Here is a 14,224-nt window from a genome sequence, read left to right on the forward strand (position 1 = left end):
CACACAGTCCTAGACATTAATCTGTACAACCTTAATACAACATCTCTCCTAAAGGTTATTTTTAAACTTTCACTTTCACGTAGACCCCACATTTCCTCCCACCACCAACAGTCTCTGACAATCTATCAATAAACTTCACAACACAGATTACATGACCACTTTGTAGAACACATACGTCCTGTCCATAAAAAAGACCCTGAGGCTCCAGTTGCCTGCAACTTCAATGCACCACCGTGTTCTCTGGCCAACATCTGTCTCAGGATTTTGTTTTTAAGATTTGATTCCCTACAGTGTGGAAACAGGCCCTTCGGCCCAACAGTCCATACTAACCCTCCAAAGAGTACCCACCCAGACCCATTTCCCTCTGACTAATGCACCTAACACTATGGGCAATTTAGCATGGCCAATTCACCTGACCTGCCCATCTTTGGACTGTGGGAGGAAACTGAAGCACCCGGAGGAAACCCACACAGACACGAGGAGAATGTGCAAACTCCACACAGACAGTCATCCGAGGCTGGAATCGAACCTGGTCCCTGGTGTTGTGAGGCAACAGTGCTAACCACTGAGCCACCATGCTGCCCCTTTTCTGCACGGGTCCTGCAAGCTGGAAGAACCTCAATTTGCATTTGGGAACCCCACCCCCCACAGTGTGCTTGCTGCGGCGTTACAATGATAACAAAAGATGTATTGTGTAAATGGATCCTAAATGTGCCTCGAGTGTTCTCAGATGCTGGCACATGTCAGATACCAGTGTTTGTGGATGTGGCTGACACTCAGACAGCATCTCCTAAGATGTTCGCACCCAGTGTTCAAACCGAGGATCCTTTGGAACAAGTGATTAACTGAAGTCACCAGATCCTGCTCTGACTTCCATGTTGAGAATTCTCAATATCCAGTTTATTTAACACGTTTGGTAAGATTGGAGGCTGGCTATGAATGAGGGGATTCGGGATGTTAATAAGACATTTAACAAGATTGAATCCCCCTTAACTGGAAACTCATCACTGCCTGGTGAGAAACTAGTCTTGCCACCCAGCAGACGCATGAAAGATGGGATGACCTACTCCCAACACCGAGATGGACCTTAGCAGACATCCTCAGCTTACCACCTGTAAGTTCCCCTCCAAACCACTCACCACCCTCAGTTGAAAACACATTGCAGTTCCTTCAGTGTGGCTGGATCAAGATCCTAGAATTCCCTTAATGCAATGTGGCTGTACCTTACACCAAAAGGATTGCAGCAGGTCCAGTAGTCAGCTCACCACCACCATCTCAGGGGCAATTAGATATAGGCAAACAATTATGGCCAAGATATTGAAGCCCACATCCCAAGAGTGAATAACATACAAAAACGTTTAGGAAATTGATGATTTTTAAAACAAAGCAAATCTCTAAGGATATGATTTAACTTCCAACCTGTACCAGCCTATAACTATCACTGTGTGTATTTGCCTGGTTATCCTTGTCTTGGTTTAGAAGCCAGTGTGTGAAAGCTGAATGTTACTCAATATTCTAGTCTCAATGCATAGTTAGAATCGTTATGCCCTGTGATTATTAATATCATGGATATAACAGAGTATCAACAAAGAGCATTATGTGAGGAATTAGTTGCAAAAGCCCTTTGTAATGTTTAGAATTTACAAGAACAATTGACCATTTTATTACTATGGCTTTGCAAGAATGCTTCTATTGCTTGAAATTTCTGTGCTACTATCCAGTAAAATGTATGATGATGAGAAAAGGCACTTGAATTATTGCAATGCCATTGCTCTGAACTGGTAGGAGTCTGACCCCGATTTAAGAAGCTTCATAAATCAAGCCATGTGAAGCCAAGTGTCTGGGCAGCATCAGTAAACCTAATCTGGTAGTAAGGTCACATATTTATTCTACACTCCAGTGATCTTTAACCTCAACTCATAAAGGAAAACCAGTTTAGCTTACAACTGTATATTGCTATTTCTATTCAACAGTTTTTATTCCTAAGGAAGTATTACTCAAAAGATTTTTTTGTAAATCAAAGAACAAAACATTCATTCAGAAGATTCAAGTAAAAAGAATACCACTTCGAAATTTAGTTTTACATTTAAAGAAACATTGAACGTTTAGTTATTTAAAGAGGTTTCATTTCAAAATAACAACTCTCTCCATAAACAGATGTTTTAGTGTGTGTACTATATGTATAAATATATTATATGTAATGGAAATATATTCAGCTCTAGCCATGCACAATCCTACTTAATGATTTAGACTAGTGATATGCAGTATCTGGCATTCGAGGCTGAAAGTTACAGTTGGAAACAATTGAATCCAAATGATCTTAAATGCATGAATGTTGTGTTATTTGTTTCTGCACTTGATTATGTAGAGTTTGGAGAGTCAATCCATGAATTATAGTTATGAATCTTTATTTACTGGAGGTAGATAATGAAATTATAATCTACAGAAGTGCACTGCAATGTCACAAGTCAAACTGCACAGCATATGTCTGAGCCCAGTTCATCCATTTTAATGAGCTGTATTTTATGCTTACTGGCAAATTGGGCTGATGAATTATCTGCAATCATCTTGAAATAATAGAACTAGATTTGCACACTATTTGTAACATAACTAGTGAAGAACGTGGCTAAAATGATGTGAAAAAGAATTGTGGGAGTATTGTTACTCCCTGAATTGAATGTTTCTCAAGATGTTTAGCTTCATTCCTTACGATGGATTAAAGCTCTTATTCAACAGGTATATGGGATCATAGGCATGAGTTAAAGAGTGGCAGTATGCAAAGAAATTCTTTTGATTTACAGCACAAAGACAGATCTGAACAAATCTCTCCTGGCAGTAAGGAATGTAAAATGCATTCAGAACCAGTGAAGCTCAAAGACAGCTCATTGAAAACAAAAGCTATTAGGACAGGCTCATTAGTCATTCAACAAAAGAAACTCAATATTACTGACAGAAGTGTTCTATTATTGACTAGTTAGATAGTTTTGAATGCACGTGAAGATTTTATACACATTTATTGTTTCCCAAGCTTCCAAATTGTGAATCCAGAATGCTTATAGTTTCTCCAAGTTTGTTTATAGCTTATTTTCCCCTCAAAATAAAGTCATTGTATTTTTGTCTTCTGTTCAGATAAGTTTACCCTGGAACCCACTAAACATATCTCTAGATTTAGGCCTTTGTCTCCATGGTATCTGCTTATGAAATTAGACTATAATTAATGAAGAAGGCTGTCACAATTCTCTCTCTTACTGCCCCAGAGAGTTTGTCACTGGCAGTAGAAACACTGGTGAGGAGATAAATGGTATATAAAAGCCACTCAGTCACTGATACACAAGTATCCATTATATTAGATATTCACTAATAACGAATTTAAAAGAAAATTCTTGACCAAGAGGGTGGTTAAAATGTGGAACTCACCAACACGAGTAAATGGTTTCAATGCATTTAGGGGGAGGTTAAGCACACAAAGGGGAAAGGAATAAAAGGATACATGCTGATGGGATTTAATGAATAAATGTGTGAGGAGTTTCATGTGAATTATAAACATTAGCATGAACCATTTGGTTCAAAAGGCCTGTTTCTGAGTTGAAAATGCTTTATGACATTTTGTCATACCTAATAACATCACTGCCATCGCCTAGAATTTGAAAGTGGGCACTCTACAATTCCATCATCCTCTGATACTTATTTATGATCACAGTATAACATACCATCTACAACTTCAACAGAATGGTGACTTTTACGAGCTCAAACCTCCAGGTACAGACCACAATAAGACAAAGAAACATGAAGCCACTTACCGCTAAATACAACATGGTGTACAATGAGAAGGAAGCATGTCCTGAAAAGAATGATTTCCTGGAAAACAAACCAAAATAATTATGTTCTTTTAGAGCAATTTGGATGAGCCCAAGTACATTTATCTTACCAAATATCCATCCACCTTAAGTTTAAATCGATATATCCAGAAAAATAATCTAACTGAATTAATGCATAAATTGCCGTTTACCACACATCTGCATACATAAAATCAATCCTTTAGTGAGGACTAATGAGATTAGTGAGTTTGGTCATTTACAAAATACCTTGTAAGAACTGTAACAAATACTACATTGGACGAACAGGCAGAAAACTGGCCACCAGGATACATGAACACCAACTAGCCACAAAACGACATAACTCACTCTCACTAGTATCCTTACATTCAGGTGAGGAAGGACACCACTTCGACTGGGACAACACATCCATCCTAGGACAAGCCAAACAGAGACACGCACGAGAATTCCGAGAAGCATGGCATTCTAACCGGAACTCTATCAACAAACACATTGACTTGGATCCCATGTACCACTCTCTGAGAAAGAACCAGAAATGACTTCACCATAGGAAATGGCATCAGCAACCCTAGAAAACTCAAACGTATAAACTGAAATTGGCTACACCACCAGTGCTTCATTCAGAGGCTCACTGAAAATGTTACCTCGTATGGTGATGAAATGTCTGAAAATTAGCCTTACAGCTCAGCAACCAAACCTACATCCAGGCCTTTGAGATGTTTAGACATGATAAGGCATGGTGTTGATAGAATATTTTATTCAAAATGAGAATGTTTCCTCAATGTACTCATGAGGGTAATACATACCAAATCTTAGAAAACACTGTAAAGCTAAAAGAATGAACCAAAAGATCATAAGGTAGAAATTACTCTTCTGGCTAAGTCTGAGTTGTGTAGAAATTTTTTGGAGGGTTTCATACCAAAAGGCCTAGCGAGTTCTCATTATCTCATGTCCAATTTCTGCCCCACCTTCCCACTCACCATTCCCGGAACTACTTTCCAATCATTGAATATCCTGGAATTTACTAGCATCCCTTGTGTCCACACCATCTTAAAAAACCCAGGATGTTGCCCCAGGACTGATAGAGAAGGCCATAATGCCAGGTCATGCCAGTCAGGTCTGAGATTACCACCAGTCTCAGCCATCTGGAGGAATGACCCCCACTGTAGAAAAAAGGTGAATGCCGTTCTCCACTCTGCCAAGGTAATTGCAATTATCCTCTCTCTGATGCCTCACACTGAGTCCATCTCTGCTGCTGCACCTACCTCCCACCAAGGCTCATGCTCTACCACACTTGCTATTCCCTGCTATTTTTCCCTCTCGTTCTTACCCATCCCAACCCAGAGCATCACGAACAGATATCCAGGAAATGTGGCTTGCCTACTCCCTTGCTTTGGATATCTCCCCACTTGCACTAACTGTAATAGCTGTGTCACCCACTTTTAAAGGAACATAGAAACAAGGAGGAGTTGGCTGTTCGGCCTTTCGAGCCTGCTTTGTCTCTCTTAATGATCATGCAATCCTCTATCTCAATGCCATATTCCCACTTCCCAATGCCATATTTGCTCCCTCCTGGGGGAGTGAATTCCGCAGCTACCTCACCCTCTGAATGGAGAAATAATTCCTAATCTGTCATAAATGGTTTATCGTGTATCCTGGGACTGTGTCTAGATTCTCCAACCAGGGGAAGGATCCTCACTGGATTTAGTCTGCCTAGCCCTGTTAAAAATATATACATTTCAAGATAGATAAAATCTCTACAGTGTGGAAACAGGCCCTTCGGCCCAACAAGTCCACACCAACTCTCCAAAAAGTAACCCACCCAGACCCATTGCCCCACTATTCTACATTTACCCCAGGCTAATGCATCTAACCGACACACTATGAGCGATTTAGCATGGCCAATTCACCTAACTTGCACATCTTTGCATTGTGGGAGGAAACCAGAGCACCCGGAGGAAACCCATGCAGTCACCTGCAGTGGGAATTGAACCCAGTCCCTGGCTCTGAGAGACAACATGGCTAACTACTGAGCCACCATCCCATTTCAATCAGATTCCCCCTCATCCTTCAAAACTCTAGTCAATACAGGCCCAATTGAATCAATCTCTCCTTACACGACAGTCCTGGAAATCCCGGTATCAGCCCAGCAAGTCTCATCCTCAAAGCTATATCCTTTCTTCCCCTTAATATCCACACCTCTCTCGCATTCCAGGAGGAAAACAGCCCACAGGAGTCACAAAGAGCCAAGACTGATGGAATGTTGCCTGTCATTTGGTTCCTCTATGAGGACAGGATGCGGACTCTGACTGTCCTGAACCGGACCTGGACTAGCACCAGTGGCTGCCTTTAACATGCCGGGAACTCCTAACTGAAAGCTCTCCCCCTTGACTTGACCAAAGACCACTGACAGCTTTTATAAACTTCCTGGCTTTGTGTCTGCATGAAAAAATAAGGTAAGACAGCAGTAATACGACCCTGAGCCAAAACAGAGAAAGGAAATGCAAAGTAGGGATGCTGGAAGCTCAGACTGAGACAGAGTGCAAGCAAAAAGCTCAGAGATGCAGCCTGATCCAGTCCAGGAGCTGACTCCATGTCCCTGCTACAGCTTTACAAGATAGTTGCCGGCCCAGTCTGAGATGTAACATTGAAATACAGAAGCATCCTGTAAGCATCATTCTCTCAAAGCCACAATAATGTTCGGTGCCCAGCAATCAGCAGGCCAACGCCAATTGGAGCATTGATTTCCAGTTCCAGAAGTGCTGTTGCGTTCGCAGAAGAAGGAACAAATAAATCAGAGGGAATGCTGCCTGTAATTGAAATGTAATGAGCCAGGATGGGCTATTAACAAAGGTGTTTAACAATTAATAATTACTGTCAATTGACATCACGCTACTGCCTAGTGAGAATCTTGACATGATGTTTGTGAAAAGGTGCAACAAGATGATCTCCACGTTAAAACTGGCCTCACCACACTTATTGCCTGATTTTGCCAAAAATCTCACCAGAGCCCAGGTTCTCAGACCCTGATAAGGCTCTGTCCATAGTTTTGGATTAACAGCATGCACAGCTGTGAAATATGTAAGCACACCACAATGATGTGATTATATTAATGTAGAGCAGCCAATGTCAGGACGGCATCGGGTAAAGGGGCTGTGCAAGCATATGGTGTACTCCCTGCACTATTCTGTGCACACATTCTAATGGCTGGACATGGTCAGAAATCCACCTGCAACTTGCTTACAGTAATTCCTACTGTCATCTGGATGCAGCACATGATTTTTGGTGTTTAGGGAAGAATACAGGACGTAGCTGGCTAAATGCATTTCTACCGGTGTTAGGGTAGACAGGGAGACAGCAGGCAAAATCCCTGTATGGTGTGTTTGGTGGCAAAGGGCCTTTAATTAGGCAGGTTGGCAATGTTGGGGGAACCCCAGCCGCTTCACACCTTCACCCAGGCCGTGGCAGAAGGACCCATAGAGGGAGGAATTCCTGCCCAACTGGTTCTCCGGCTCCAGCAGCTCAGACTCCCATCAGCTCCGTAAAAATTAGCCTAGCAAAGGAGAGGAGGCCAGAGCCAGTGAACCAGGATTCTGACAAACAGAAGAAAAATGTGATACCAATCACAAACAGCTGTCTTGTTAACATAATTTAATTTTGTTGATATTTTCCACAAAAATACATAAGAATTCAAGTGTTATTTAATCTGTGGTTAACAGAAACATGGTGAATTATAGTCAGCTGATGCCACTGCCGTTTGTAAACAACAGTGTTACAGCATTTCAAAATCAGCATAAAATTGTACAGCAAGCTGTCCTAAACTTCATAGAGCATTATCTTACAACATCCACAAGGTAGGCTATCAATTTAGCATTCTTTATCTCTAACTCAATTTCATTTCCTTTGACTTGAAAGAGTGTTGTTGGGTTTAAAGCAACTGGGCGACTGATTCTATATTAGCCACTTTGCATTAGATCTAAAGATCAACTTGATCCTCGTATCTTCTCGAGCCAAGGATGTGGGAGCAGGCAGTGGCAGTGCAACAGCCATACTCAAATAACAAAAACAAAATACTATGGATACTGGAAATGTGAAATCAAGACAGAAAACCTTGGAAATACTCAATAGGTCTGGCACCATCCGTGGAGGGTGAAACAGCTAATATTTCAGGTCAATAACCTTGTAATTTGATGAAAGGTTATTGATATTGAAGTAACTCCACTAAGGCCGGTATCCTGTCACCAAGCCACCCTTTATTTACACGGTGCACAGTAAATGACACTGACCCAGCTAGCTCAGAGTCGGCTGCTAGAGAGAACAGAACCTGTGACATTTCTGTTCTTATCAGTCAGCCAGGACTCCCTGATTGGAACACTTAACAGCCCCAATCAGGGAACTCATATTCTCTAAGATCCCTGGCTGACCTTGTTACAATCACTACAGATCTGAAATGAAGCAATATTTTATTTAATTTCTTATTAGATAAAAATTCCTACCTTGCTTCCTGAACTTTGCCTTCATCGCCTCTGCATTCAAACTCCACAATGTAGCCAAGGGAACAGTTGATTGCTGTAAAGTTTGGGTTGCATATATCTAGGAAATGTGGCCTTAAACGACCAACAGACACTTTTGCAATGTCAGTGAAAGACTGGCTTATGGCACAGCCAAAGATGAAGCAGCCAACTTGCTTATATAGAGCAGCTACATATGGATTGCGGATAAAGGACCTGGAACATTCCTTCATGTAGTGGATCCGGTAGCACTCTCCTGATATTATCTGTTAACAAGAACGCAAAATTATTAATGAAGTCATCCAGTGTTTCCTGTGTATAAACAATGCAATGCAGAACTACAATGGACAGCATTATAATTAGCAATTTAGTGACAGATAACTTGCCTGCAAAGAGAGAAAGGAGGAAGAGAAATTGTATTTAATAGACTGAGAGGACAAATAGGTTTCACAGCAGCAGAAAATAAGTCTGAAAGGGCAATAGCAATTAAGCAACAGAAGTCTGTCAAATTTTGTCTGTTAATATTCAAATACAAAAATACAAATACAAAAATACAAGCGTACTTTTTAAGCTTTATTCTTCAGATATTCCAGAATTTCTCAACACAGGTGCACACAAGCTTCTATGTACAGTACAAATGTAAATACATAGTGTCTGCAAGTGGCAAAGATGGTTGAAAATAAAGCAAAAGTAAAGAGTAGGCATAATTGGAGTTGCCACAGAAATGAACTACCACTGGGCATTTCTAGTGTGGCTGTCAGTCTCCCATTTCTCTGTTCAAGAACAACAAAAGAAATGCACATTTTTTTGGCCAAAAGTTACAGGCAACTAGCAGAATCATGGCATTCTGCCATTTTAAGATGCGTGATTGTTGAGAATTCCATTGTGACCAGAACAAGAAAACCACAATCACAATACACTAAGAATGGTGCTTTCACATTTCTCAAGCAACAAATAAGTCAATTAAGTGGCATAACATCAAATTTTTTCTTCACCCTAGCCAGGGAGTGTGCAGTTACTGTGAGAAATTCATTAATAACACATTTTTATAAAGCTTTCTTTTAAATAGGCCAGTCCCTGACAGCAAATGATAGTGCTACATTCAAGTAATGTGGCAACATTTTTGATAGGCTGGTCAATCATAACAACGCAAAAGAGTCAATATGATTTTGAATCCATTTTTAAAAATATACAATAATATAAGGCAAAATATAAACTATAATAAATATAATATTTTACCTTTAAGTATTAGCATCGCGTGTAGTTGCACATGAAGAAAAGTACAAATGGTAAAAGACATTTTAAAACACAAACATAGTACAAACACAAAAGCAGACAGCAAATAAGGCAGCTGGAGCAAAATGGAAAGCCAACACAAATCATATGTGCCATTATGCCAAGGAGAGTGACTGCAGAAAGCAAGTTCCATGGACCAATTGATTGCTATTGAAATACATTACTGCTCTATTCACAGACCAAAGTAGTAATGCAATTGAAAGATGCCACATATAAAAGGTGACACAGGTCCCAAACACAGAAGCTTACTTTTGGAGTTGAAAGATACCATAGTGTACAGGGTGCAATACTTTGTGTATTGATATTCTCCATGATCTTACATCAGTATGTCATCACAATGTGAAAATGTGAAAAGACACAACTGTGAACTTAACAGCAAGGTAAGCTCTGATATTGACATATGATCATTTAGACAAGTGGTTCCTTCACAAAATAAAAAGAATGTAGCCTCAATGGGCCAAACTCAAAGCTTCCAAACAATATGAGTCACAGTTATGCACACTGTTTGATATTATGGTAGCGATGTCAAAGGAGAAGGGTGAGTCACTATGTTGTGGTAAGGAAGGCTAATTGTGGTGGCATGAGAAGGACTATCTGTTATGGGAGAAGATGCATTGTGCTGTGTGCCCCTCTGAGTTGGAGATTAATACTATATTAGAAGCTGCTGGTCCATGTTGAACCATTGGAAGCCTCTTGAAACTGATGGGTGGAAATGTCATCAGAGGCATAGGATTGCTGACTGATCCCAGGGTAACGTTGAATGATGACTGGGGATGACCCCACATCCAATAGGTGTGGCTATCACATGTGGGACACACACACACACGCACACCATCCTCACCCCCACAACCTTGGCAACTAACCTGCGCCATCCCCTCTGATGAAGCAGTCCCGGTCAATCCAGTTCCTGCCAAGACAGCCTGATGCCATTCCCTTTCTAAATGCTCCCACATCTCCACCCTCATTCTTCTTTTAAAGTCCCTAAAAACCCACATCTTCCACCCCTGCTCATATCTCTAAATGGGTTGGCCCATTTTAGATCTTTGTGAAAAGCATGAAACATTTTTGCAAGCGATTTGAATTCAGGTTGCTGCTATCGCTTTTGTAATGCCAAACGTTAAAGACAGATTTTTCAACATTTTGAACAATTTTACTAATTTTTGGAAGGCTAAGAATGTTTAAAGCAAAAAGTAATAGTGAGTTAAGTCCTTTTATGCTTTACACCAGTATTGTATATAACTTTTATCCTAAATATAGCAAGCAGAGCTAATGACTTCAACGAAGCTGTTCTGGAGGCCAGGTGCTCCCTTATGGGAGCACAGTCAGTCATCCCAATTTGCTCTCTCAAATGTCCCTACAGCTTTCTGTAAAGCATTATTAACAGAGGCCTGGGATAGGTCCCTAAACCGAACTCTCATCCAAGAATGTGGTGTGTTATGGAGAACTCCAAAGGGAAAGATTCTATGCAAAACAAACACTGGTGTGATTACTACCAGCTTTCCGATTAGGTTACCCCACTTTAACTTTTGGCTTGGTAGAATTGAGAAAAAATGGCCTGAGGGAAATTGCTTACTGTGGGTTTTCCAGTGAGATTCAATCAGGAGTTCAACCCTTCCCCCAGCCCCCAGACGTGCAGCAGTTCACAACGTAATCAACATCACTTCTGGAATTTGAGCTTTCTAGGTCCAATCTTTTCCTTTAGGTTGTATTATTTCTGAAAGCAATCATCCATGGTCTGCTGGTTAACTGGCTCGACTAATCACTTTCTCGCTCATATAGTGCAAAAGGTGAGACATCACGGGAAGGTAAAAACACCGTGAGGAGCATGCCAACCTTAAAATTTCTTTTAACACTCACTTGTAAAATGGGTAATACTATCATGGCACACTTTACTTACGACAAATAGCTCCGAAGAATTGCCACGAACTCATTTATAAAATCAGCAAATTTATTTAATAGTTTTCCTAATGAAAGTAACATTATTTTGTGGCATTTTTTTCAGTCACTAGCAGTTACCTGGTTTGAAGACTCAACAAATTGCTGAGTTGATTATGCAAAACATGATCAAAGCTGATTTATGTCTTTGGGAAGCAATCCCTGAAAATTGGCATTCTAGTTCATCAACTGGAAATGACAGTTTTATAGTCGCAAGATCTCTTCACTCAAGCAAAGTAATCACTGAATCAATTAATGGGCTCTGTTTGTAGAGATTATGGTCATTGTCTTTTGACGTGAACACCATTGTGCAGTTCTATTTCCAGACACTATTTTAGATTGTTTTACAAATGTTTTGCCATCATCGAATATTTAAAGAATATTAGCCATAAGTAACAGAGTGGAATAATAATTCTGTACACATGCTCAATACAAACTGATTACAAATTCCATATATGTTCCTGTGAATAACATTTTGGAAATTGGTTCAGTTGAGAAAAGCCTCACTTGATGGGGGGTGGCTATAAAGTCAAGGTACTTCAGTTAATAGGCACTGTCCACTCCATTGCATTGTCTTTCCAGAAAATATTTCACTGTGACCTTCATCAACTCTCAGTCAAAGCCTTCTGGTCTTGATAAATCTAAACGAACTGTTTTGTTCTCAGATTGACTTTTCCAATAAAATTATAGACAGGAGTAATTTCAACCCCTTGATTGTTTGCAGATGTAGAAGGAGCAGCCATTCTAGGAGTAATGTTCACATTCTTTCTATGGAAATAGGAATTATTGCACTTTGTTAATGTTATTCAGAATTCTATGCCAGGACATTATGGAACAGGATCTCTAACTCCAGTAAAACACTGCAGTCCCATTTACTAAATATCATACCTACACCACATGGGCTGCGTCAGTTCAAGTAGGTGATTTACCACCATCTTCTGAAGGGCAATTAGGGATGGGCCATAAATACTGGGCTTGCCTCTGAAGCTTGCACACCATGAACGAATACAAAGAAAATTGTAATAAAGTACTGGCTTTGCTGTGGTGCACTTTTCAATTAGCATGTGACATGAAACCAATGACATTGTCCTAGCTAGGTAAATGAAATTTTTGTGATATTTTCTAATAATTACACCACAAGCAGTGAGAAGGCAACCAAAAAAAACAGTGGTGCTACCCAAAGATAGATTGTATTTTGTGGCAATACAACTGCATTCACATTGGATCCCAAAGGGGTACTCCAGTAGCAGCTACACTTCACTATGGACAGTAGCACAGTAATCAGACAATTTTCATTGTTTCCTTTTGTCAATATCAGGTCAAATTCTCTTGTCCAATGACAATATCATAAGAAATTAGTTTGTCTGGTTCAGACGTTTGACATTCCATACCATGAAGTGGGTCTGATTTTTTAAAAATTATGTTTAAACAACTCTCAATGGCCTTATCAGGTGGGGCAGGAAATGATTGGGAAGTGACCTACATTGGATCAACTAAGCACATAACAGATTAGTCAAAAAGGCAAGTCATTACATAAAAATTATTAACTAGCCTGTCAATTGTATTCTACTTTTCCAACCAATGCAATTCAAGAGTATTAATTTGGAAAAGTCTACATCAAGAATACATTTAAATTGCTTAGAAAAGGGACTGTATTCTTTGACATCAATGTCAGACATGTCAACACAGTTACTGGGGCAATTAAGGTATAGTTATCTCTCAGTTTCTGCTTTACAGCATCTGCAGTTGATTCAGTTTTTATAAGGTACCACTATTGTGGTTTAAAAACAAAACCTTGCAGTTGATGGAAATCTTAAATTATAACAAAAAACAGAAGTCATGAGAGCAAATTAGTTGGCCAAGTAAACTCTCGGGTTAGACATTTCAGAAATAAACCTTCCCATGATAACTCATTGCTGAGGAAAGGTTCCTTACCTTAAATGTCAACTGTCTAATCATACTAGAAGTTCTGGAATGTATTTATACCCAAATATTTATTACCTAGATTTGATTAGATTCACATGGACAGGACTATCTAAAGATTTGAAAGTTGATGCTTAAATAATAAGGCAATTCTGGTAAACATTTGAACTGATGGAAAATTTGGTTATTCCACATTTCCTTTCAAGGTTACGCAGAATATGGGCACGAAATATCAAAGTAGCTGTCACAGACAACGTGCCTACAAGTGCAGTATCTGCCATAAAACATATTTCAACCTCTGTAATAACAGAAGCATAAACCATGATTACCAGTACATTGGTGTTTATAACACACCATACATTGCACATAATCTTTTTAATTGCACACTTCAAATAACTGTTTAGAATTATTTTTGCATGTTTTAAACTTATGCAAGGCTGGCTATTTCAGTTAAACGACGACTTTTAAATATGTGTGGTCCAAGCCTATGGCTTATTTTCTAATTTCAGAAGAAAGAAAGAATTTTTCTGAAATAACTCCAAAGAGGCTGGCATCCCATTACCAATTCAACCTTTATTTACATGTAATAGTACTTACCAGTGGTCTGGCTTCCTCAGAGTCAGCCTCTGAGTGAACAGAACATCTAATGCTGCTGTTTATACCTGTCAGCCAGGGCTCCCTCATTGGACCAGCTTAACAGTCTCAATCAAGGAACTCATATTC

General features: G+C 39.7%; 1 protein-coding gene across 2 annotated transcripts in view; it reads right to left on the bottom strand.

The window, feature by feature from the left end:
* plpp3 (phospholipid phosphatase 3) overlaps window positions 1–14,224 on the bottom strand; it is a 146,085-nt gene that overhangs the window by 51,874 nt on the left and 79,987 nt on the right. For both annotated transcript variants that reach the window (XM_043699110.2, XM_043699109.2), the window contains exons 3-4: window positions 8,333–8,613; window positions 3,801–3,858 (exon numbers count right to left, since the gene is read on the bottom strand). In XM_043699110.2, coding sequence (XP_043555045.1) covers window positions 3,801–3,858; window positions 8,333–8,613 — 339 coding nt within the window. The remainder of the gene's footprint in view (window positions 1–3,800; window positions 3,859–8,332; window positions 8,614–14,224) is intronic.

This window comes from Chiloscyllium plagiosum, unplaced genomic scaffold (genome assembly GCF_037043375.1).
Source record: "Chiloscyllium plagiosum isolate Xiang-an unplaced genomic scaffold, Cpla_swu_hap1 HiC_scaffold_9, whole genome shotgun sequence".
Taxonomy (NCBI): domain Eukaryota; kingdom Metazoa; phylum Chordata; class Chondrichthyes; order Orectolobiformes; family Hemiscylliidae; genus Chiloscyllium; species Chiloscyllium plagiosum.